The sequence below is a fragment of the Stegodyphus dumicola genome, chromosome X1 (assembly GCF_044657685.1).
Source record: "Stegodyphus dumicola isolate Sdum_Otavi_A_Nest chromosome X1, ASM4465768v1".
NCBI classification, from domain to species: Eukaryota; Metazoa; Arthropoda; class Arachnida; order Araneae; family Eresidae; genus Stegodyphus; species Stegodyphus dumicola.
In genome coordinates this window covers 253181122-253205745 of record NC_140780.1, presented here as the reverse complement: position 1 = coordinate 253205745, position 24624 = coordinate 253181122, and the positions used below count along the sequence as shown (strand labels likewise).

At 33.3% G+C, this 24624-nt stretch overlaps 1 protein-coding gene across 8 annotated transcripts in view; it reads right to left on the bottom strand.

The window, feature by feature from the left end:
• The window catches only part of LOC118197123 (uncharacterized), a 466504-nt gene that overhangs the window by 223480 nt on the left and 218400 nt on the right, over positions 1-24624 (bottom strand). For all 8 annotated transcript variants that reach the window (XM_085807503.1, XM_085807502.1, XM_085807499.1 and 5 more), the window contains 7 exons: positions 19715-19830; positions 5533-5636; positions 3971-4090; positions 3440-3535; positions 3015-3145; positions 2189-2282; positions 1708-1871 (listed from right to left, as the gene is read on the bottom strand). In XM_085807503.1, the coding sequence (XP_085663629.1) occupies positions 1708-1871; positions 2189-2282; positions 3015-3145; positions 3440-3535; positions 3971-4090; positions 5533-5636; positions 19715-19830 (825 nt within the window). The remainder of the gene's footprint in view (positions 1-1707; positions 1872-2188; positions 2283-3014; positions 3146-3439; positions 3536-3970; positions 4091-5532; positions 5637-19714; positions 19831-24624) is intronic.

Genomic DNA, 24624 nt, shown 5'->3' with positions numbered 1-24624 from the left:
TGCATGTCAGCAATCACTGGACCCAACTCTCAAATCATCTCTGGCAAAATTCAAGTCTGAACTGTTTTGCCCATTTCTTTGCAGTAAATTCATTTATGTCAGCTGCTATTTGTCTGGATATATTATCCTTCATTGGCCTGAGCAAGCAGGACTTCGAGAGTGTGAGATCCAGTCTGTACAAGAGACAAGAGATCACTGTCTAGACAAATTTGTTGATCACATGAGTTGTTAAAGATGCATCAAGGCATCTTTAATCATGGTGAGTGTGGCTGTCATTCAGATTCGTATTTGGTCTCTTCTTCTAATGGCTTCTTGAAGCATTCGGGGAGTGTTAATAAACTGCTTGCTTGAGAAGAACGACACCTTTGTCAACAAAAAATATAATAACCATGAACTTCTCTGATGATTGCTTCCTCTCCTAAGCCTTTTAGGCTTTCTAGATGAGATGTAAATGCCATTCCTTGTATTAATTGGTTGACTGAATTGTAAAGAAACATGTTTTGCCTTCTGACCCAAAACTGGAAAAAGTGCATCTTTATTGGATTTGAAAGCTTCCAACAGATCAAGCAAATGAAACCAATTTTCTAGAAGCCCACTTTGCACATGCTAACCACAACCTAAGTTTTCCATCACTGTGATCATAATCTACTCGTGTAGAACATCATGGATTATCAACCTGAATTAATTTGTAACCTTTTTAAGATTACAGTTTCTGACTGCACAGATATGATTTCTTTTTAGTGAAACTTTTCCTTAATCACTTTTATCCATCTTTGCACATTTCTCTTGTCAATGGTATTGTCTTTGTAAACACCTGTAGTTTTCCATGAATGTCAGTCAGACCTTTTTGTTGTCTGGAAATCAATGATCACATCCTGTTTGTACTTCATATCAATTATTTACTTGTAATGAAGGAGATTATTATTACATAATTGTACAGAACGAGAATCAGTCTAATAATATGTAAAGTTTGGCCAATCTAGGTGAACTAATAGAAAAGGGGTTGATTTTTTTTCTTTTTGTGACAAGTATTCCTAAGTTTTATTAAGGGATTTTGAATCTGAACTCTATCCTATTCCTCTTGGCTCATGTCACAGTTCTTACTCAGAAGTTTACAAATGCATGCAGCGTAATTTCAAAATAGATGTTTAACCTTAAAGCTGGTTTAATGGAGCACTTGTAGAATCACTATTGGTCTTTCTGAGAACTATTTCCTGCTGAATCTGAGGAAAACCATATCCCTAGATAGAAGTTGCAGAGTTGGTAGTGATTTAAGGGTTTAACTGTAGGGCAAAATCTGAACATATGTTTAGTTTTGAACTAGAAGCTTGAATAAACATTTAGCTTTAGGTAAATCAACCTTGTATACTTTTATTATAACAAGTCATCATTTCAGCTTGTATTGCAATTTCAGTAGTAAAACCAGCAGAAGTGGCTTATCTACTTTATTTAAGATTTTAATTTGCTTTGTTTTTGTATTTACATTAAATAGTTCTCAAGGATGATAATTAGCTGACAAGTTAAGATAACTCTGTGCAGTAGCTGTTATGTTAAATGTCCAAGTTAATTTCCTACCACAGTGACATAATTTGCCTTTTTGTATAACCCTTGCAAAATAAAAATATCCAAACTTCACATAACCAAGAGCTATTATTAAGAAAACACATGAAAAAACACAAGTTTCAGAAGATGCTACAGATATCATACCTGATTTTCATTTCAGCAATTTGATGGTAATTTTTCTCCTCCAGAATCGTAATGTCCTTTTTTAATGATTTCAGTATGTCATCAATATGTTTAAACTCACTTTCGATCTGGTCACAATTATATTTAGCATCAACTATATGAAGCCTCTGAATGCGCTTTTCTTCCTGGAGAAATAGAGAAGAAACCACATAAAATAGCAAACAGGAAGCACTGAATGTACAATATCCCCTTTTTATCATTTAGGAAGTTAATTATCAAGTAATCAAATAGATAAACATATAGATCCCTTTCAAATCACAATCTACGCATAAAATATGAGTAGTGAAAGTACTTATCTATCTTGTCATTATCTAACCTGTTAATGAAAGTAATTATAGTAGACCTGATTTCAGACTTTTAACCCCAAAAGTTGCTTTTTTCAAAAATAATCCATATAAGGGGGAAAATTTATTTTGAAATAGCAAACAAAAGATGATCTTACATCATTAATGCGCCTTTCAATGTCATCTAATTTTCCATCACAAAGTTTCGACTCTCTGTTAAACTTTTCTGTTATTTTCTGCAGCTTCTCTAACCTACAATAATATTGAAAGACACAATTCAATTTTACATACCAACATATGCAATTTTACATATCAACATGAACCATTATGGTAAGCATAATCATGAAAGAAGATGCAATAATGTAATCTACACAAAATACATAGTTTATTATCCTAATTCTCAATGTTAGAATTTCTTTGATGTCCAAAGTTATCTTAACATCCATAAAAATAATGTTTTATAAAGTGATAAACAAAACAGATGTATCTTTTTCATGGGAATAAGAAAAGATAAACTTACTCATAATTATCTAATCAAGTTTGAAAAATCAGTTTTTGAAATAAATATAATGTCATGACAATGCATTGCAATTCAAATTCATTCTATGGCAAGTGCTTTGCACAAAGTACATTTCCCAATACTTTTGCAATGGAAGTTTGATTTCAATGTTTAACAAGTTGTAACAGCTCTTACGGCTCACACGGATTTACTGGTGAAACATAAATCACTCAATAGACACATAAACAGATAACTATTTAAGATTTATTAGATAAAATCCAGAAATATGATAAGAGACTCTGAAAACGCAATTTCTTTTGAGAAATTCTATACAATCCAGCTTACAGCAACAAAATGCGTGAAGATAAATTCTTTAACACAATGGAAAGAATTTTAAAAAAATCTGCTATGCAATGCTATGGGGAAAACTTTACTGCTATGGGAAACGTAAAACTGCAAAACATAATAGAGAAGTAATTAATTACCTGCATATTTCATCCCTTATTTTTTGATCTCTTTCTTGCAAAGCTACTGTTACACGATTCCAGTTTTTTTCAATCTCTTCTAGTTGTAAATCTTTTAAAAATTCCACACGGCCGGTATCTCGACTCATTTTCTAAAATATCATTAATTTATATTAAAGGTAATGGAAAACTAATGTTGCAGCACAGTATTTTTACAAGCTAACAATACTGTTTCACATGAATTTTCTTAAGTACTTTAATTATTACTTCAGAACAAAAATTAACAAATTCACACAGAATGCAATGGGTTTAACTGAGAATTGAATATAAAAACAATATTTGAAAACCTCTTTCATCAAATACAAAATGTATTACATAACAAGGACAGAAATGCAGTTTCCAATCAACTATAATAATTTCTGTAAGAAATGAGGAAGCAAAGATACCTGTATTTCTCGATGTAGATGAGATAACCTTTGCTTGTCTTTATTTTTCTTTGGTAATTCATCGGAACGGAATTTAGATGTTTCCAACAATAAACTCTATACGTTTATTATAAAAAATGTGTTAAAGATAGAATTTCAACAGCAAAATACTACATATATAATAAAGACATAAACCAAATGAGTTCTGAATGCAATATTTTGCATAAATGCATTTTCACATTAGAATATATGTAAAACTGAAAAATATAAATATAAAGCTGAAAAATATAAATAATTTCAAATAATTGTCATTAAGTGAAAATATTTTCCAGATGATATAATTATGTCCTCAAATGTAAGAAAAAGACACTATTAAATCGAGGAAACTACACTGTAATATTAAAAAAACAGTCATATCTTAATATAAATTTTGCTTTAAAAATTCAAACCAATAACTATATTTCTTGCTTTTCTGATTAATTAACAACTATACACATTGACTGAAGATGTTTTTATGCTATTATAGAAATTTTATATTTAGTCTTTACAAACCTTTAGATCGATCAAAGTATTGCACATCTTTTGATTTTTGATTTCTTGTAGTAATTCAAGCATCCATCGCTGCAGATTTATTGCTAAATCTTTATATTCCTCAATTTTTCTATTCTTTTCCTACATTGAAAATAGAAACTAAACTGAATAACTGCAGTTCACATTAGTAACAATTTCAAAGGAGGAAACAAAATGATAGCTTCAATATAGAAGCTATGTAAAATTTAAATTTATCTGATTTTTTTAAACTACCATTAAAATACCATAAAAATTATTTATTTCCTGCCAGCAACTCCTAACATATAATGAAAAACTTTAAAGCATACTTTACAAAGATATATATATAGAGATATATAATTATAAAAATAGTTTTAAATCCTAAAATACCATATGAACTACTATACTACGACAAGCCAAAAGAACAAAATGAATATCTTCAATAAATAAGCAAAAACAGTCTCTTGTTAAACTGTTTTATGAATGAAATTTCATTCAATAAATTTTTTAGTCATTTTATTTTTATTTATTTATTTTTTTTAAGAAAAAGAACTTTTGTTTTATAAATATAGATAATTTCCTACCCTTTTCCCTCATCTAAGGGTAAGAATGAAGGACACTTAAATCTACAAGGATGGTGGAGGACAGGGACTTATTTTTTCAAGTTGCAAAGCACATAACTATTGCAGCAAGCCTAATGCTAATTTTAAAGCACTTAAAAATTATGTTAATTTTAATGCAAAAATACATTTAGCAAATATTTTAGTGAATAAAATAGGAGAGAGCTTTCTAAAGCATCCCACATTGTTTTCCCTTGTTAAATTGAAAATAAATGACTTATACACATAATTATCAGCATTCTCTCACAATATCCATAATAAAGCAATTTTTTTTATAAAAAAAAATTAAAGCTGATCACTAAGTTTTTGATACTCTTTAAAAATTTTCATTTGACTATTGTTTTTTATTTCATAGCACTACAATAAGTTATACTGAAAAGCAATTTTTAATTTTTAAAGCAAGCTTATTTTTATTTTTGAATTAAAACACGTAATTTAATTTTAAAACAATAACTCTTCATTTTGCAGTATTAAACATTTACTCAACATTTTATTTTAGAGGAATTAATGTCTTAAAAATACTATTCTGAATTTGAATCTAACTTAAATACATTTATTCTATTTTATTTGATTGATATTCTTTTTCTCACTCTAAAATTCTATTATTTCATAAAACATTTTATCAATAAATAATTATAAATTTCCATGGATTTAGGAAAAAAGTTTTTGAAATGTATTATTCATAACAATCACAAGAAATTTCAAAGTATTTCAGTATTTACCTTAATAGTTATAATAAACTGAATGCTTTAAATAAATGAAATATACAAAACTAAGAAATCTACATTTAAAGTTCCCAGTTTGAAGACACTTTAATGCAGATATGGATTCAGAAAAACATTTTTGATATGTTTTCTATCTATGATACCAGTGTGAAATACAAGGTAAAGAATTTACAAGGTAAAGAAAATTTTAGGTATGAAATGACGTAAAATGCTTTCTCACATCATCAGCAAAAGGGTGATAAGGCGGTGGCTCTGGGAAGACATCATAGATAGATGAGATATATGTAATGAGTGACTTTTCATCAGGTTCTGGAGTATCAACATCTGAAATATTGATAAGGATGTAAAATTTATAAGTAATTTAAATAGAGCCATTTGATTATTACTAGAAAATTATTAATAGAAAGACTTGTACAAAAGGAATATTTTTCCATGCAGTTTATGATTTTATGCAATCATATTACAATCTTAATTACATTTTTACTAAATAAAAGAAAATTTTAAACAGAAAATGAATAACCTTATAACATATTTCTAATTTAAAATTTGGGAGCACACACACACACACACACACACAAAAAAAAAAAGGAGCAAAATTATTTTCGCAGATATCGAACAAAATTCTAAAATTCTATGTGAATTTGAATAAAACTATCGATTTTGGGGGCCAGTCAGATACAGCTCAATTTTCTTCAAGAGCAAAAGCTATAAGTTTTTTTGCTCCTGAAGAAGACAGACATGCGTGATTGTCCTCAAAATTGGTAGAGTATTATTCAAAATCTAGCTAAATAAAGGTTGCATTTTTGCAAATTTTACATTTTCCGTTTACTTAATAGTTACACTGTTTTCATATTAATTGCTGAAAAGGTTGGCTTTCACAGACATCAGTACTAAACTTAGTGTTGTGAAGCGTTTCTTAATCTTTTTGATCTGTGGAATTTTTTTTAATATCCACTTTTGTAATGGAACCCCTTGTTTGCTTCAGTAGTATAGTTTTAATGCAACATTCTGTTAATGTATTATTTCCAACAAAACTGACAATTATTTCAAATAAAACTTATTTGCTTCAAAGGGTAATTTCAGAATTAACCTCCAAGCTCTTGAAATAATGTTTTCAAACAGGACTTTTAAATTTAAATTTTCATCAGCTGAGTGGCACTGCTTTTTACTGCAGCATATGTACTTAAAATTAGGCTTTATGGATAAAAGTTGAATTCTCATGTCAGGTTCAACATCAACTCTGTTGCAGTATTTATTTTTTGTCTACACTACATCTGAAAACCTTGTTTCACAAAAAGATGCAGCTGTAAATGGTAGAAGTTTCAATCGGCCTTTTGTGACCCTTAAGAATATTCATCTTTTAAACTGAACCAGAATTTCTGTAACAGTACTAATTTAAATTTTTCTCACAGAAATGAACTAGATGCCATTTCAATAAAAATTTTGATTCTTCTGCTTACATGACCAAAGGTCACGCACTGACATAAATGGAGTTTAATCCAAAATTCATTTTGATATTTAATCTATTATTCATTTGAAAAATACTGATTAAAAGCTTCACCCAAACTTTTCAAGTGTTGCTGAATAATTTCTTCAATAAATGTCTATCCTGTTTTAACCCCTTCCTCTTCTGAAAAGTGTTGTTTTATTGTTGGAAAGCAATCAAAGTAATTGGAGCATACACAAATTGCCTAAAATTGTATCCTTTGCTTGAAAGCAACAATTTTTACGTCAAAAGTAAATACATTTACAGTAAATCCTTGCTGACCGCAGATTTGCGAAACGAGGTTTCACATATAGATTTTATTTTAATTGTATCTCTTTAATTTGCTCAATGCTAGAATTTCATTCATATATGGTTCAATAAACGTTTATTCATTAACATTGAATGCTTGCTGGCATCAGATCTGGCTAGAAGTTACAAACAATTTTAAAGGATTTCTACTGACTGAAAATGAAGCCAAAGAAATCATACAAATTGCAAAAGCAACTAGCAGCGAAGGATTTTCAGATATGGAAGAAGGAGAAGTTAAAAAATATAATAATCTAGAAATAACGAATGAAGAAATTAGATGATCTTACAACACCAGCTGATTGTGATAGCACTGATTTCGAAGAAGATAAAGCGCCTTTAACTTACAGGAAGTTAAGCAGATTGTTGAAAAGAGCACAGGAATGTTTTTACTCAAGCCAGGTTCCTAGGCAAAGCCTTACCCTGTGTATATCAAGTGAAAACGTTTTTTCAGTACATAACATTTTCTTTGCTAGCATGAGTTTGTGGAAGATTTGAATGCATAGATTTCAGGTGCTCTGATAAGAGCAATTATAGAAAGTTGCAAAGTTACAGGTAAAAGTAAAGTTCATAGTGGATGTTATTATAGCTGTTTGGCATATGCTGAATTGGCATATCTTGCTGAGGGAGTGGCTTGCAGATATCCGCATAAAAGAGACAAATTCAATCCCTCTTTCGGAGCGTAGTTTCTCTTGCCCTGTCGGATGCTAGACTCAAGTATCCATACAAGTATTACCGATATATCGCGCAAAGTGTGATGTTTCCGGCTCATGATAAAAGGCCCAGAGGTCACATGACAGCAGTAGAGTCCAAGCAGGTAAATTAAAAGTCAGAGGCGAGAAAGAAAGGGAGTGACTATGCATACCAGGCCAAGATAAGGTGAAAAAGCAAACAAGTGGAAAAAGACCAGACAGAGCGGTGAGAAAGTAAAGCTGAACTGCATGCATGCGCTGCACTAAGGAGGAACAAGGACAGGTTATGACAAATAAAACATGACATACAAATTAATTCATCAAAATTACATGCATGCATATAAATACAAATGTCTAAAGAACAGAATATACAATACATTAAACAGTCAAAATGTAAATAGTTTTATACAGTTAAATATCAAATGCAATACAAAAATTTCACATAAAGTGAAGTGACTGCTGCTCAGGGCGTAGAAGAGGTAGGACGGTCTGGTGACTGCAGAAGCTAAAGCAATTGGAGGAGAGATAGGCATGGTGCAGTAATAACTATAGGCAGGCAATGGTGGGGGAGGAGCAAGGGGAGGGTTTTTCAGAGCCATACATAATTTTGGGATAGAATTAGACGAAAAAAGGGGGGGCTAAAGTAATAGAAATTGATCAAGTTGAGGCACAACATCCAAAGAATTAATTTAGCAGCAGAATTTAAGTTGAAAATAATACAAATTTAATTTGCTCAATGCTAGAATTTCATTCATATATGGTTCAATCAACGTTTATTTGTTAACATTGAATGCTTGCTGGCATCATTCAATGTTAGCAATTTGAGCTGCAATTTGAAAGTTAGCCTTAAAGGCAAATATATTTATAATATAACCATATTCAGCATTAGTACTGCAGTTCCAATTTACATGTTGTGCATTGAAATCTCCACCTAAAATAATTCTTGTGTTGAGTTTGGAAAGTGCTTCTAAATCAGCGAAAACTTCCTTTTTAGTACGGTGGGCGGGGAGATAGGTAGAGACTAAAGTGATTGGTCGTTGAGTGTGTGGAATGATCGTGATAGCTAACGCCTCCATGGCCAAAATCTGTGGAACTGTATTTTCATATTGAGCCTTTGACCACGTCTGGCATGAAGGGCCGATCTTCAAGTTAACAGAACTGAACTTCACCAGGGAACTCGTTCTTTCTTGTGTACTTTTTTATCTCTTACAGAGTTTTCTATGTTACTATTGGAAATGACACTTCGGACGAAAGACTGTTGCATGCAGGACTCCCTCAGGGTTCAACATTAGGTCTAATTCTCTATCTATACTATGTTACGGATCTCTCCAAAGATGAAATAGACCAAAATTATTTTCTTGGCTGCTACACCAATGATACGGCGGTAGCGGTCAAATCGAGTAATGCAAATCATGCAGTCTATAAGTTGCAGAAATACATGCCTACATTCGAAGACTGGTGTTCTCGTTGGCATATTGATATTAATACTCAGAAGTCGCAACTTTTGGATTCAAACAAAGATTAACGTAGCGTTAAAACAGCAACATCCTGGCAATAAAGACAGTGAATGAATGAACTTTTGGTTCTGCGTAAAACTCGAAGAAATGCTCCAATTAAGAGAAAAGTATTCCTCTTCAATGACGAAATCCCTCTTGTAACCCATGCTACCTACCTAGGTGTAGTCTACGATAATAAGTTGACGTGGTCAGAACACATTAATAATGCTAGAAGAAAGGTCTTGTTTGCTATTAACTGTCCGAGATCACTCTTAGGAAACTTCTCGAAGCTTAGCTTACAGAAAAAGCTTTGCATTTATACGGCCATGATTAGGCCAATTTTCCATACGCCTCTCCCGCCTGGGCAGCTGCCACTCAGAAAGACATTGTGAAATTACAATTGTTCAAAACAAATATCTCAGGCTCATTACTGATGCCCACTTCTTTGACAGCAACGACACGCTTCACAAGGATCTTAAAATGAAAAGAGTTGAGTTCTTAATTCGCACGAATGAAAAATTCTTCAGCAGTGCCCTTGACTGTAATCATCTTTCTAAGCTCCAAGTGCTTCAAGAAGACAAAAGATATCGTCCTTTTGCGGTTCATCTCACCTGAGACTCCAACTTCCCTACATGACACACATCTTTGACTTGCTGTACATTACAATTATCACCTTCTCATTCAAATGTACTGATTTTACTTTCAGAGGTATTCTCTCACTAGTTTGTCTCGTTTACCTCTATAATGACGCATTTATTTGTTATTGATCTTACGTCCTACTGATATGCTTCGCTCTGTCCTGCTATGCCTCTCCATTGGTCTCGTGTCTCCTTCCATGTCCTAAGTCACCCCCTGCTACTTCAATAGCCTGTATCTCATCTGTTATGACCTTGCTACGTTATGTGCCCATGTGGCTCCATCTGACTGAGGTGGAAACGTCTCGCTCCACGCGATATCGCGGTGATACCTGTCAAACATAACTATCGTAGTGAGAGATGGAGCACTTGACTAAAATCATAAGTCCACCACTGGTTCTGTTATTCGTGCTTGCTCTATCTTTTCTGTACGAATCGTAATTGCTCACTCTGAAATTTTGGTGTAGGCCAAGTTTGATTTCTTGTAGGAAGATTACATCGGGACTGCACTCCTGTATAAAGTCCCTGAGTTCATTATATCTCAGGGATAAGCCATTTGCATTCCATGTAACAATACCTAAATTTTCACAGTTATTCAAACTAACCTTTAATTTCATTAAGCATTTCAAAGTAAACAAACAATCTATAAATATTATCAGTGTGGGTTTTTAGTTTTGGTACATATTTTTTGAAAATCTGGATCATTTTTGCTATATTGGCCCGGCCAAATACACTATGAATCTCTTTCATATATCTTAGGAATTCCATAATATCTGAGCCACTAGTGCTCTTATTACTAAAGTTAAGCATATCATTATTATTATTATGGACATTTCTATTTTCAGCCTGTGGCAATTCAGCAATGGGGGCATTTACTGGACTTATGTCCTCACTAGCTGCACTATTAGGCCTGTTTGTTGGGTTCAAAGCCTGAGCAAAAACTGATACCAGGTTTCACTTGGTTTTTCTTGATTTTGGAAGGTTTGTACTTAGGAAATTTCGGGCACCCAAGACATGAAGATGCGTGCTTACCAAGGCAGTTTACACACTTGGGCTCATCAAAAAAGCAGTTCTCTGAGGAGTGATGCCATATCTGTCAGTTATGGTACTGAAGTACCTGATTTTTTGAAATGTATTTTTCAACTGCCACGGAGAATAGCATTAGACCTTTCAGCTTATATATGCCATCAATATTCTCAGACTGCTTGAGTGTCAGCAAAAATAAGGGCATGGGAACTCCAGTTCTGGGTCTAGTTAGTTGTGCTACATTCTGTACAATAAATCCTTTTTCAGTGACTGCTTGGGCTATTTCTTGGGTATTGGCACTAGATGGTAAGCTCCTGACTACTATTTTGATAGGCTTCTTATATTTTTCATTTACAACATAGTGCTCGACTTTTTCTTGCTTAAATAGTGCAGTTAGTGTTCGATGATCCTCAGGAGTTTGGGGAAAAACTTAGAGCATAGGAACTGTTCTCACACAATTCACGTGCCATTCGGCTACAGGGCGTTGCCTATGCTCGGACAATCAGTGCAGGCAAGATGCCAAACGTAAAAGCTGTAAAAAGCCTTATATACCCATTTACTTAATTATTTTTACATTTGTTGTTAATAAATTTTCTTATATTATTTGCATTATAATTCTTACACCATTAGCCACACTGAATCATCTAATTCAATAACTGTTTAATTTTGCAGTGGAGGTAGGGCTAAATGAAAAAAAGAAGAGGATACTTCATGACAGCCATTAAAAAATTTTGGTACTACTCTGTTTTGAGGACCGTAAAAAAATTGCAGCGAAAATGTATGCGCAAAAGCACCAAATCTAGCAAATGCGCCCATTTAAACAGCGCGTCAACTCTAGCGTACACGCTGATTTCAGATTGCGTAAGTTTATATAGTTCTATATTTCTCAAGATGCCATTAAAATACTAGTTTAATTTTTAAATCCTTTTTTGATATCCTATGAATTTAACAATTTGGGAAATGCCCATGGCGAAATGTCTGCAATAGAATTTTGGGTAAAGTGCAGAATCCCCCACTGCTTGACGCGTTTTTAAGAATTGCACATACTCGGTTTCCATGTACATATCGACCTATTTTCACTTTAAAAAAATCCCAGAATTGCACCAAAAATGGCGCTGCGCAGACCCTTGACTTTATCTATGTACACATCGACCAATTTTCCCTTAAAAAGTAAAAGAAAATTGACACAAATCAAATTGTTTTTACCCTTGTAAAAAGCGGGAAACAAATAAGTGGGCGAATTCTGCACTTTACCGAGAATCTTTTAAAGAAAAGGCATCATTTATTATAAAAAATTCTGTCTGAACAACCAACGAGATGAAATTATGCTTTAGCGATAACTCGGTAGCAAAATAGCGATGGAGGCATCCATTCAGTTATGTTTAGCCTTTTTTATATAAATTATAATAATAAAAAAGTATTATATGAAATTAACCTTTCGTCTAAATTAAAACATCAATCTTTAGACAGTTATTTACTACAGTCAAAAGTCGTTAATCCGGACTCGTCGAGACTTCGGCTATTCCGGATTATAGATCATCAGTTTAAATCTGATAAGATGGCACGCAGAAATTATAAAATTAAAAATATGAAACCGCAATTTATGAAATAAAGAACAATTATGATCTAAAGGTAATCAAAATTTACAAAAAAAAAAAAAAAAAAAAAAAAAAAAAAAAAAAAACTTAATATTTATTTGTTTACTTTATTAAACATTTCTTTCAATGTAAGTTGTTTAAGTTGCTTCGTTTTATGTGATAATACTTTCTCTTTAATTCTATAAACAGACATAATTTCTTGTTCAGTTACAAAGTTCCGCTGTTCAAGTCCTGTAATTCCTGTGTCGAGAATACGACTAATTTGTCAATCGAATTTTTTCGTTTTCAATGACCTCTGTGTCACTTTCTTCACTATAGGAAGCAAATTATAATGACGAGGAATTTGATTTAAATCATATCAAAGACGGAGTACATCGAGATGAAATACCACATTTAGTAAGGAATAAGCCGAATAAAATCAAAACATCTGCCCTGAAGATAAGGATAGTGCTGACAGATCAACTTCCAGTTCATTGCGTGCCGCGACGGTCCCCCCCCCTACCACCCGCAGAGCAGCGTGAAATTGATAAACAGATTTCGTAATGGTTAGAGAAACAAAGGATATGCCTTTATCCATTTTTTGCAGCAATTCCACTTTTTGTTTGATGGACATCAAAACATGCTTTCGCTTTGTAGATCCTTTGGCAGCTCCAGAATCGGAAATTCTTTCTGACATAATCGAAAGTTCAAGCTTACTTTTATAAAATTGCTCTAACAGTCTGCAAAAAATAATAAGCTGTATCCAATTAGAAGATTAAGGAACAACACAATCTGCAACATTAACTGAATTAGATAATTTTAGCTTAGCTTATACCGTCCGTTATACATTAAATGTGCACGCGTAAAGGTATTACGCGCAGCAGTAAAAATCTTACGCGCATGCGTCAACGCGACAGATGCGCAGAAAGTTTGTAGCTTTCAGGTCCGGATTATAGATCATTCCGAATTATGGGTGTCCGAATTAACGACTTTTGACTGTATTATACTTCCTTTTTTGCGTTAGGGTTGCCGCAATTATTTTTGGCAGCATTGGCACCAACAACAGTTTGGCGATTTTTTACGGCCCTCAAAACCGAACAGCACCAAAATTTTGCACTTTTTTCCGTAAAACTTTTAAAGATTTGCATTAGTTATTACCCCAAGCAAAAATACTACCTTTTTAAAACAATATTTGTATCACGTACTTATTAAGTGGTGATAAAAATCTTTTCAATTAACATTTGTTTCGTTTTTTTTCTACATACCTGCAACAATATTTAGGTTTGTTTAAATTATACATACTTCATTAACCTGAATTATTCTTAACACACTTTTTCCATCGAAAGTTAACTTTGCGGAATGCGATTTTCCCGTACACACTATGTTGTGTTAATGACGTAACCCCCGTGTTCGGGAAAGGTTTACTGTACTTGTTTGCCCTGAATGGTTAAATTAAGTTCATTGTAAAAATGTCATTTAAACAAATTTATGCAGCCAATTTCTAACAAATAATTGACTTCAATTCAAAAACTGTGTTCTATAACAAAAACATGCTATTTGCCCCTTAAAATAAATCAAAAATATGGCTTAGTACCTTTCCTCGAGATAACCATCTTACTTCAGTCTGTAAAAGAAGAGATGTATAAACACTTCTCACATCTTCAAATAATATTTTGAATAAGCGATTAACTTAGTCGGTGAGATTTTATGAAGTTAATGACTTTGACGATCTCATCAATAGCAGATCTTATAACTTTAAGATATATATATATATATATATATATATATTTCAGAAAGTAGCTGCCTATGGATCATGCAGTGGCTACTAAAACACTTTTTGACGTTTTTATAATAAGCTATACAGCCACATAATTATGAAACTCATGGCCTCTGCTCCTTGGGTATAAATATCAAACACAGATTCTATTCTCGTCAAAAACAGAACTTAGGAGACAAAATATTTTGTATGGTTTAGTAGAGATTTGCATAACAAAAGACCCTCCCAAAACACATTTTCGTGCTGATATCAATTAATATTGCGAGTTCAGCTACATTGGTAGATTCATCCATTTGCAATGAAATTTGCAAGATTTCAAATGAAAAGTAATTTCATACTTTATATTGGCTGCTAAATCTCTGATACGCCGAGCTAACGTATCATTCGACAATGAAATCTTAGCTATTTCTTTTTGCTGTTAAAAAAATCTAACGTATATTTTACCTTCTCCGTAGCGAAAGGTTAACAAGATTTTCCGCAATTGCTCCATCGCGTTGAGCTGTCTGAAAGCAGACTATAAGATAAAAGTCTTAATTGCTTTTAGTTCACCGTTCTTGTGGTCTGAACCAAAAACCTTTTTAACTTTAAGAGTATCATATTTTCGAGTGAAGAAATCAACGCTTACTTCCTTATGTGAAGTAATGGATATTGTAATCGCGAAAAATTTCGGGCATAATATTTCAACGAAAATATCCATTTTTGATCGCTTTCAAATGCAATTTAACGGTGTTTTTGCGTGACATCTGTACGTAAGGGCAGAATAAAGGGCTCTTTTCCCCCAAAAAAATAATAAAACTGATTTAAAATGAATTCCGAAGAGAATTTTTCATTGTGTCTGTACGTACGTACATACCGTATGTATGGATCTTGCATAACTCCAGAACGAATAGCCTCAGAAAATTTAAATTTTGTATATGAGACTGCTATAACATTTAGTTGTGCACTTCTCTTTTTAGTTGCAACCGGCCACACCAAAATTATATATATATATATATATATATACACACACATATACTCTGAATTTTTATGTATTTTTGCTTTGCAGCGAAGAGGCCATCCAGCGGCCGAGCGGTAAAGTCGCTGAACACTGGTAGTTCGGTCCAAGGTTCGAATCCTGCGAACGGGCTGGCTGCATGGGTGTTTTCGTGGTTTTCCCGATGTGTAACGTGTATACGAGCCAGTTTCCCTTAGAAAGTCCTCCACGAAGGCATCCCTCCCCTTAGGCTGATAGCTCTCGAGGCTTTGCCGTAATTAAATAACCTAACCTAACCTAACCTTTGCAGCGAAATGAGAACTGAATTAACTGAATGAGATATATATTTCTAATGGAATTCAAGGAAATAAGTTTTAATGAAATACAGCAAAAAATTTAATAGGCCGTCATATGGTATCTACATCGCTTTTTTTTTTTTTTTCTTCCCTCTTTTTTTTCAAATACTTCATCAGCAGATTCCAAAAGACAACGCATTTTAGCTGAAGCCACACAGCTATCTGAAATAACTTTGCTGTATGCAACACACTGTGGATTACCATTGTAATTCACGATAACTTACCTTCTACTTCCTAAATTTTTTAATAACTGTTCTGGGTTAATTAATTATAGAAGGATAACTGGCCTCACTTCTTTTGGAGCGATTTCATTTGTATCACTCTCATTATTACTATCATGATATTCAGCAAAAGAGCTACTTGTTGAAGCAGAAGAATTAAGTTCTGCAAAAGAATGCTTTATAGTCTCTGTGGCGACATCATTTGCGATACTGAAGCGCCATCTGTGAAACTTCGAGTGCGATTAACGGTTAATATTAAAAAAACAAAAAAGTTTCAGATTTTAAATTACGTCTAAAGGGGCGTTTTTTTAACATTTTGTGTGTTACTTTTATTTATTAAATATCATGTTCTTCGCACTTAAACCATAAAATTCAGTTCAATAGCAATATCGCAAAATAATTTTAAATTGAGCATATCTTTAGAATTTCCGAAACACAGGCTCACGCGCTGCTGATAAAAATGTTTTTTCTGTACAACGTTGCCATTGCTCGCTTTGAAATCGTTGAGTTTATTAATCAAAAATTCGTTTAAGGTTTACAAAATATTAGGTACCATTGTTTTCTCAGAATGCGAGAAACATACATACATCTATGCAGATTCTTTATTATTTAATTTCTTTAAATATAATACAGGGCGATAATACTTGGTGGCAGCAGTTTGAAAAGTGAAACGGACATTCAGAGTGATGATTCGATGCAAAATCGCAAAGCAAGAACAATGGTCCCTCAGGACAAAGCCCATTTGGACTTTAAAAAAAAGAATCTGGACCTGGACGACACAGCGAACAGCGATTTAACAAGCGAACTTTAACATATCGTGCGATTCATGTGATAGGATAATAGGATAATTCAGTTTGAAAATGCGCGGGATGGAATGTAGACGCAATTAATTTTGATTCATTTTGTATTTGAAGGTACAATCGACGAAAAATAAATAATTATCTGTTATTCTGGTTGGATTTGTTCTATCCCGAGATATTCTATTTTTTATTTCTAATCTTACGGAAAAGTAAGTTTGATGTGATTTATCAATAAGCAAAAACTTAAAACAAAGAAAAAACTTTCAATCAATTTGACACATTATTACGCCGACAGTGATTATTACGCCTGGCTACGCGCAGCACCCTTTTATATTCAAGTATAAGGGACTCCCCTGTGTTTTTAAAACTGGTGTGCTTCTAGATCAGTTGAGATCCCGTCAAGCGATCAGTAAAGAACCGAGCCAGGGAGTTAGCGATACAGGAATTACAGGCAATTCCCCAGCGCGGTTGCTGTCATGGAGGTAGGAAAGGGAGGAGGGGCCATTCCGCGCTAGAAGTGAAGCACTGCTTTGAAGCTTGGGTCACCAGACGGGGTGTTCTTTGTTTACATTCAGAAGCTCGCTTGACAAGATTCTGATAGTATTTCAACACACGACAGTTCCATAGAAATCGAAAAAGGGACACTCTCGCATGAAAGAAACATTCATAGTGTGATGGATAACAGCAATTTTTATAGTTTACTGACATTTACGCAAAAATCATATCTTGGTTATTTTTCGATAACTAACAACAGCGATTTTGATTATGAATTTGTTTTATAAAATTCTAAGCTGTTGCACTACAAAAATATAGATTTTAAGAAAATTGCTAAAAGAGATCTGCCAAAATTTATTTTCTAGAAGATTTGAAAAGTTTGAAACTTGATGGCTAAATGTAAATATAAAATTATGTATGTTAAAATATTTGTAATTAGGCACATAGGTCAGATTAAGTCTTTATTAAATAGAGTAACACATGCAAGGGCTATCTGCCTAAAGAGAGAGATGCCATCGTGGAGGAATTTTGAAGAAAAACTGACCTTTGAGTGGGTATTAAAAATAATACTTATAATTTTAATTCAAATTATATTCATATATATTTTTTATGTAAAACTTTCGGGTGTATGCTAAATTAGTGTAAATTACTTTACACGAAAAATATAGTGAATGCACAAAAATTAAAGATTTGCACATGCCGGAAATGATAAATAGGAAATATGTATGGGTATTTATGTATGTGCTTGCAAAAAGCATGCATCTGCCTTTGACAAAATACTTAAATATTCATTAAATTATTTATAAATGTATTTGAAACGAAGAATTTATTCACTTATAAACAACTGTGAAAGTACTGTGAAGAAATCTAATGATTAAATGTATCTAATTTATAATGATTATAAATGTTATCTAAATATATAATAACCTTAATATTGAATTGTAAACATAAATTGAAATCCTGTTTACAAATACGTTATAAAACTATTTAAGCAAGAATTGTTCGTATTGGAAAGCAGTCTGTTAAAAGGTATTGTAAAGCAAATGCTATGAGATGCGCACTTAAGAACGTAATAAAGAGTTTTGGAATATGTATTGTTGAAATGAAGGGTAAAAAAAAAAAAATCTGATAAGTATAATTAAAAGAATTATTCCCTTTACTTTATAATAACTCAGTTACAAGTTTTAAATAATACTTAAAAAAAAAAAAAAAAAAAACTTATTTTATTCCCTTTCAGAAATGTTCAGAGAAAGTCAAATACTATTTAATACCTATTTAATTATTAGGAATTGGCGAAATACTTATTTAAAGTATTTCGCTAATTCCTAATCATTCTCTAATTTAAAATGAACCGAATAGAGCATTAATTATAAATTGACTTACATTTTTCGATTTAAAAGAAGCCAAAAAATCATGTCATATTTAAGAAAGTATTTTAGGAAGAAGCTCTATAAATAGAAAAGAAATAATGCATAATTTTAATATTAATAATACAATAAACTTGTTAAAATAAAATATTATTAATATAATAATAAATAAATAAATAAAATATTAATAATACAATAAATCTTAATTTTTGTACCTTAACCGAATAAAATCGAATTACCTTAATTCTTTTTTTCTGATGTAATTAACGAAAACTTGTGAAAATATTTCATTCAAATTAAACCATTCTGAGAAAACTGTCCAGTGAAAAGTATAGCATTTAATTCCGTTCAGAATGAAATGTTGTTTAAAAATATGTTGTTTTCACATACTTAGGACTCTGAAGTGTTGTAGAAAAAGAAAATATATACATTTATATGTATATTTGAGACGTAATTACAAAATATTTACACCCGAACGCGTCAAATCCCATAGAACTCAATGGTAAATGACCCAATGTTTTGGTCACCACGTAGGGATCGCCGGTGCTTCAGAGCAGGGTACGGAGAAACTTGTTTAGGGCGACTCCATCTTACTTCCTACCTCCATGGTTGCTGTAGAGTACTAAAAATTGTCCAGATCGTGCCGTCAAAACTCACGATGGATTATCGAATCTGCATCGACTAGCCACACTAGTAAGTGGAAGCGAGTGTTCGATTCTATTCTTTTAATTTTGTAGAGGCGTTCTTATTGCAAGTTACTTTCTTGAAAGTTGTACTAAGTTTTAGTAGCCAAAGTTTTACAGACAGTTTAAGAAACGCTGGTGTAGCGCATCATAAAGCAATTTATCTTCTCATTTATAACAAAAATTACAGCAATAAACTTTAACAAATGATGAGTAATTTTGAATTCAATGACCTTCTAGTATATAAACTATGATTTACTTATAACTCCTTTTTAAGCTAAACAACCCTTAATTTCTTTTAAAATATAAAATTATATATATATCTATATCTATCTATCTATATTTAATGAAGGTAACAGCTAGAGATGCACAAATAATTATAGAGAAAAATACAAAACATATGAACAATTTCTCCAGAGCTGTAACAGATATTTTCAGAAAAAGAAAAAATAAATAAAATAAGAAGAAAACACAAATAAAATAAGTACAATTTTAAGACGTAACAACCATACCTTCAGGATCCAGAAGTTTTGTAATACCAAATTCTTTTTCAGCAATTGAAAACGCTAATTCTAAATTTTCCTTCGCATTCCTCGTCCTTAGGGATCGGAAGTCCAAAAGGTCAGGCCTGGTTAAATTTCAGAAATGATTTCTTAATTGAGAAAAAATATTTCATCTATTCACACAATTTATCACACGTAACCTCAAAACTTTGAATATATATTTTACTCCATAAAACATGCTGCAAATTATTAGGAAAGCTTATGCTCCATACACCGTCTAGCGCAACTTTTATGATAATTTAGATCACCGTAAATCTTAAGGCATTTAAGATACTATATTTACTCATGTACTTTTTACCTAGTTTTTTCACCATCTCACACAGAAACATTTATTGCAGCGATGTGAAAAGTATGGAAAAATAACAAAGTACGTTGTATAAGAAAAATAAATAATGAATATAACTGAAATTAATAACTGCAGCTGATATCAATGAAGTATAGGGCAATAACAGTACATTTGTCCGTATGTGCTTCAAAATCTTCTAAGTGCTTCATTTAATCCTTCCTATCAAGAAAAGATACACCAACGTAATTTTCTATTTTCAAAAGGTAAAAGCAATAAATGAGGGGGGGGTGAGAAAAATAAAACAAAAATAAATACGAGAAATCAAATTCAAACGTGCACTGACAATTCTGCCTGCTCATAATAAATATGCAGGTGAACAAAATGGCTATGAAAAATCTACACTATTAAAAATCTGTTCAAGTCTGTCTGTTTGTGAAATCATCTCCTCTGGAACGGCGGGGCGTTGAGTTTTCTCATCTTCGTGCGATTTTAATCAGCCGAGGTATTAATTGAAAACTCTGAAAACGCTAATTTTCGCACTCATTATTCTGAGTCTCCCGCACTGGAGATAAAAATTTGTTTTATTTCGAAAAGTGTTGCCACTGTTCGCTTTCAGATCGTAGAGTTTATTAATAAAAAATTGAAGGTTTCATAAAATATTAAATAAAAACAGTGTTCCCAAACATTAAATATATTATTATTAATATGTAAGGTCATATTCTGGCGATGAAGAAAGCAGGCGATTGCACGTGACGTCATCGTAAGTCGAAAATGTTTGTTTAATTTCAGCATTTTAAATACACAGCTGCTGTTGGCAACTTTTTTGTTTTAGATTAGGATAACTGACGCGGTATGCTATTGCCATGTCCATTGTTTTATTGATAAGTTGTTACATTGCATTAAATTTAAATTATGACGTCATACGTATACGTATTAATCTGATCTGTCAAAAGTTTTTGCTTCCTAGTTTGGCAACAAAAAAAATTATTTACAAATTAGTTGTTGCTGATTTCATTCATACTGAAATGTTTTTATACATTTTCTTTTCGGGTTTCCAAGAGAATAAACTGAGATTAAAGGAGTTTCCTTCTACATGTAACATGAATTACCCTTGCAAATGCAAGGAATTATGGCACTCCTCCTACACGTTTTCATGATATAGTAATTACCGCATCCAGTAAATCAACTGTAGATCGCTGATTCGATTTTTTTGTGAAGATATCATTAATTTTCCACGAGGAGAGGGAGCAGAAAGCCTATAAATGCCTGCACACAAATAACATTAACTAAGTTTTTAGTTTCAGAAATCTTACGCTGGAATACTATCAACATCAAAGGCAAGCCACAAATGGATTTTTCACAGAATCACTACAAATCACTTGGAATGCGATGCAAGATTTCATGATTATATTAAATATATTTTATCGAGATTTTTTATCCTTCAGTTTTCAGAGTTTATTCATTATCAAAGAACTATTATAAAATAGCGCAAATTTGAACGGACATAATCCATAAATGAATGTAGGTTTCCTCTCTGACAGAGATTTCATAGTAAGGTTATAAGGTATTTCTCCCGCTTTCCTAGCGTCCTTCGTGGTGTAGCGGTTTTGCACGCAGGGCCGGTATTCCAGAGGTCCGTGGTTTGATTCCCGGCGAACGCGGTTGCTATTTTTCATCTTTCTGCTTCCAAAAATATCCTAATGTCTCTACATGGTGAGTTCCAAGCATAGAACACATAGAAAAGCCGTTAACTCATAAGCGATAACTAAACAAAGGGATATTCCGCTTTGGATAAGTAATATGTTTAATTTATACGGATCGCCAAATGTATTGATCGCCTATGATGCTAAAAATGTTATTCATAGTTCACTAGTTTTGCATACTATACGCTTCAATCACTTGCTTATATTATAAAATATGCATTTTCTTTTCAACAATAAGAAAATGGGGAATATTGACTAAAAGAGATGGAGACGAATAGTTTTCAGGTTTACTGATGCAACGATGGTTTTCCTGTCAAGAGATTTTAGTTAAACAAAGTTCGTTTAATCGACGTTTTACAGTTACAGCAAATATTTTATACAATCTGTAGAGTGATTAGGTTATTCTGAAGCAGGAAACATGAACAAGGAGCAATACTCTCGCCGAGATTCGAATCTGAACCTCTCGAATACGCCCCGCGTGTGCTACTGTTACACCACGAAGGCATGCTGGAAAGAGGAAGAAAACCCTTTTAAAGGGTGACTGCGGACTAGGGGACCCAACCGCCAAATCTGGGTGGTGGCGCATTACTGTCCACCATCTTTTAGTTCGGCCGCCACCTAAAATCATTAGTCTTGTTTCCCGCCGATTTCCATGAATCAGAGCTTTCTTTCGCGTTAACGTATCCCTGTGAGCCTTCAGGCTAAATTTATTACATTCTATTTTTAAGTTCATTGTTATCCATTTTTGAGTTAAGCCAGAAGTGTTGGCTTTGTATAAGCCCAAGAGGGACCATTTGTGCAATTATACTGATTGAATAAAGGGTCCTTTACACCCTTCTTCTGCCTATTTTGTTGTAACTAAAGAACCTGGTGATAATTTCTCATACAGTCTTTTAGAGCTCATTAATTAATGTTCCCTAAAAGAATGAGACTCTATATTGGCGCCCGAATAATAAGAAGTATGCCACAGAAATTATTATTTTGCCTTCAACGTCGCGAGCACCGTCAACCACGGTGAACCCCATGGAGGCATTTGGATTTATTGTCGACACCCTTACAGCTGCTATGAAACCAGCAGCAACTTTTGATGGAAAGACCTCAGTCTAGAAATTTATTGAACAATTAATTTCTCATTTTCTGCTGCATCCATTACTCCATTACCAGAAGAGCAAAAAGTTACCGTTACCACATCCGCCCTTAGAGGCCAGGCTTCTATGTGTTATAAATGCACTGATGACGAGTTTGTGTTGGGTAAAGCCTGGTAGCGAAAATTCCAACTTAAATACTTTGAGAATGCGTTAATTAAAGCGTTCCCTATTGTCAAAGATAGTGCCAAGCGCGATTCAGACCTATATTTAGTAAATTATAGTTTAAAGCCGAGGATTTGACGGACTTCGACTTGAAGAAAGTCAAAATTTTTAAATTGTTGTACAACAAAAGGCCGGATGAAGAAATAATTCAAGTAATATTGCCACGACTACTACCTCAAGTAAAAGATTATTTCGAGCTCCGAAATCCAACTACGTTAGAATGCTTATTCAAATTAGCCACGAAGTACCAAAATCGACGAGTGGCAGAAAAATTTCGAATAGCAGGGTATGGTAAGATGCCAAAGAAGCCAAGTTTTTAGGCCAACTTCAGCGGAAACTGCAGTTTGAGCCGAAAAGGCAATTTGAAAAGAGAGAGAAAAATTCAACCGGAAGTAGTATGGAGGTAAGAAAAGCTATCTCGTAAAAACTAAATGTAATTATTACATTTAGTATTGTTTGTTGCTATACATTTAGTATAGCTTTTACTACTTTAGTATTGTTTGCTGCTGTTACATGGTTTTACATTTTTGCTAAGGAACTATAGTGTCAAATGTATTTTTTAGCATTAGCTTTTAAACATTCCTCTTACTTAAAAAAAAAAAAAAAAAAAAAAAAAAAAAAATCAAAATTGTGCAGCTCAGTGCACAAAATTCTTGACCACTAAGGTCTCTCTAATTTGTGTTGTCTTGCTATTTATATATTATATGTGTGTGTGTGTGTTTCCATATGTATAAATACACTGGTGTGCAAAAATTAAGGACGAGACGGTTTTTTTCAATATAACTTTGTACAAAAGCTTTCCAAATCAACACATTTAATACCGTAAGATCCCCAATACGTAAGGACATGAGTAATGTAAGCAACACTTACTAAAAGAGAAATCAGAGGGATAAAAAGAAGCTTTATTGAAAAAGTAGCATGGAGCGCAATGAGCCTGAAGGCCGAAACATCCCTGTGATGGGTGTCCAGCAAGAAACATCCGGTCTTTAATATTAGATATAATCTCCCCTGACTGGCTAGGCAGGTTTCACAGCGTCTGCCCATGCTCAGAATGAGGGTGTCAATGAGTTGTTGAGGCATTGCTGCCCATTCGTCTTGCAGCTCCAATCGAAGCTCCGGAATCGTTACTGGTGGTAAGGTACGAGCTGCTAAGCGTCTGCCTAGAAAATCCCATACATGCTCGATGAGATTGAGATCCGGAGATCGTGCCGGCCAATCCATACGTTCAATATCCTCACTCTCTAAGAGCTGTTCGGCAGCTACTGTGCGATGATATGGTGCATTGTCGTCCATGAAAAGGAACTGCGGACCCATAGCGCCTCTAAAAAGACGCACATATGGAAGAAGAATCTCGTTACAATAACGGGTCCCGTTGACTGAACCTGCGTCGAAGATGTGAAGGTCTGTACGACTACCCAGCATGATGCCTCCCCAAACGAGAACATCGCCACCTCCATACCTGTCCCTTTCAATGATGTTCGAGGGATGATTGCGGCTTCCCCGCTCTCTCCAGATGAGTATGCGATGAGAATCGCTACTCAGACTGAATCTGCTCTCATC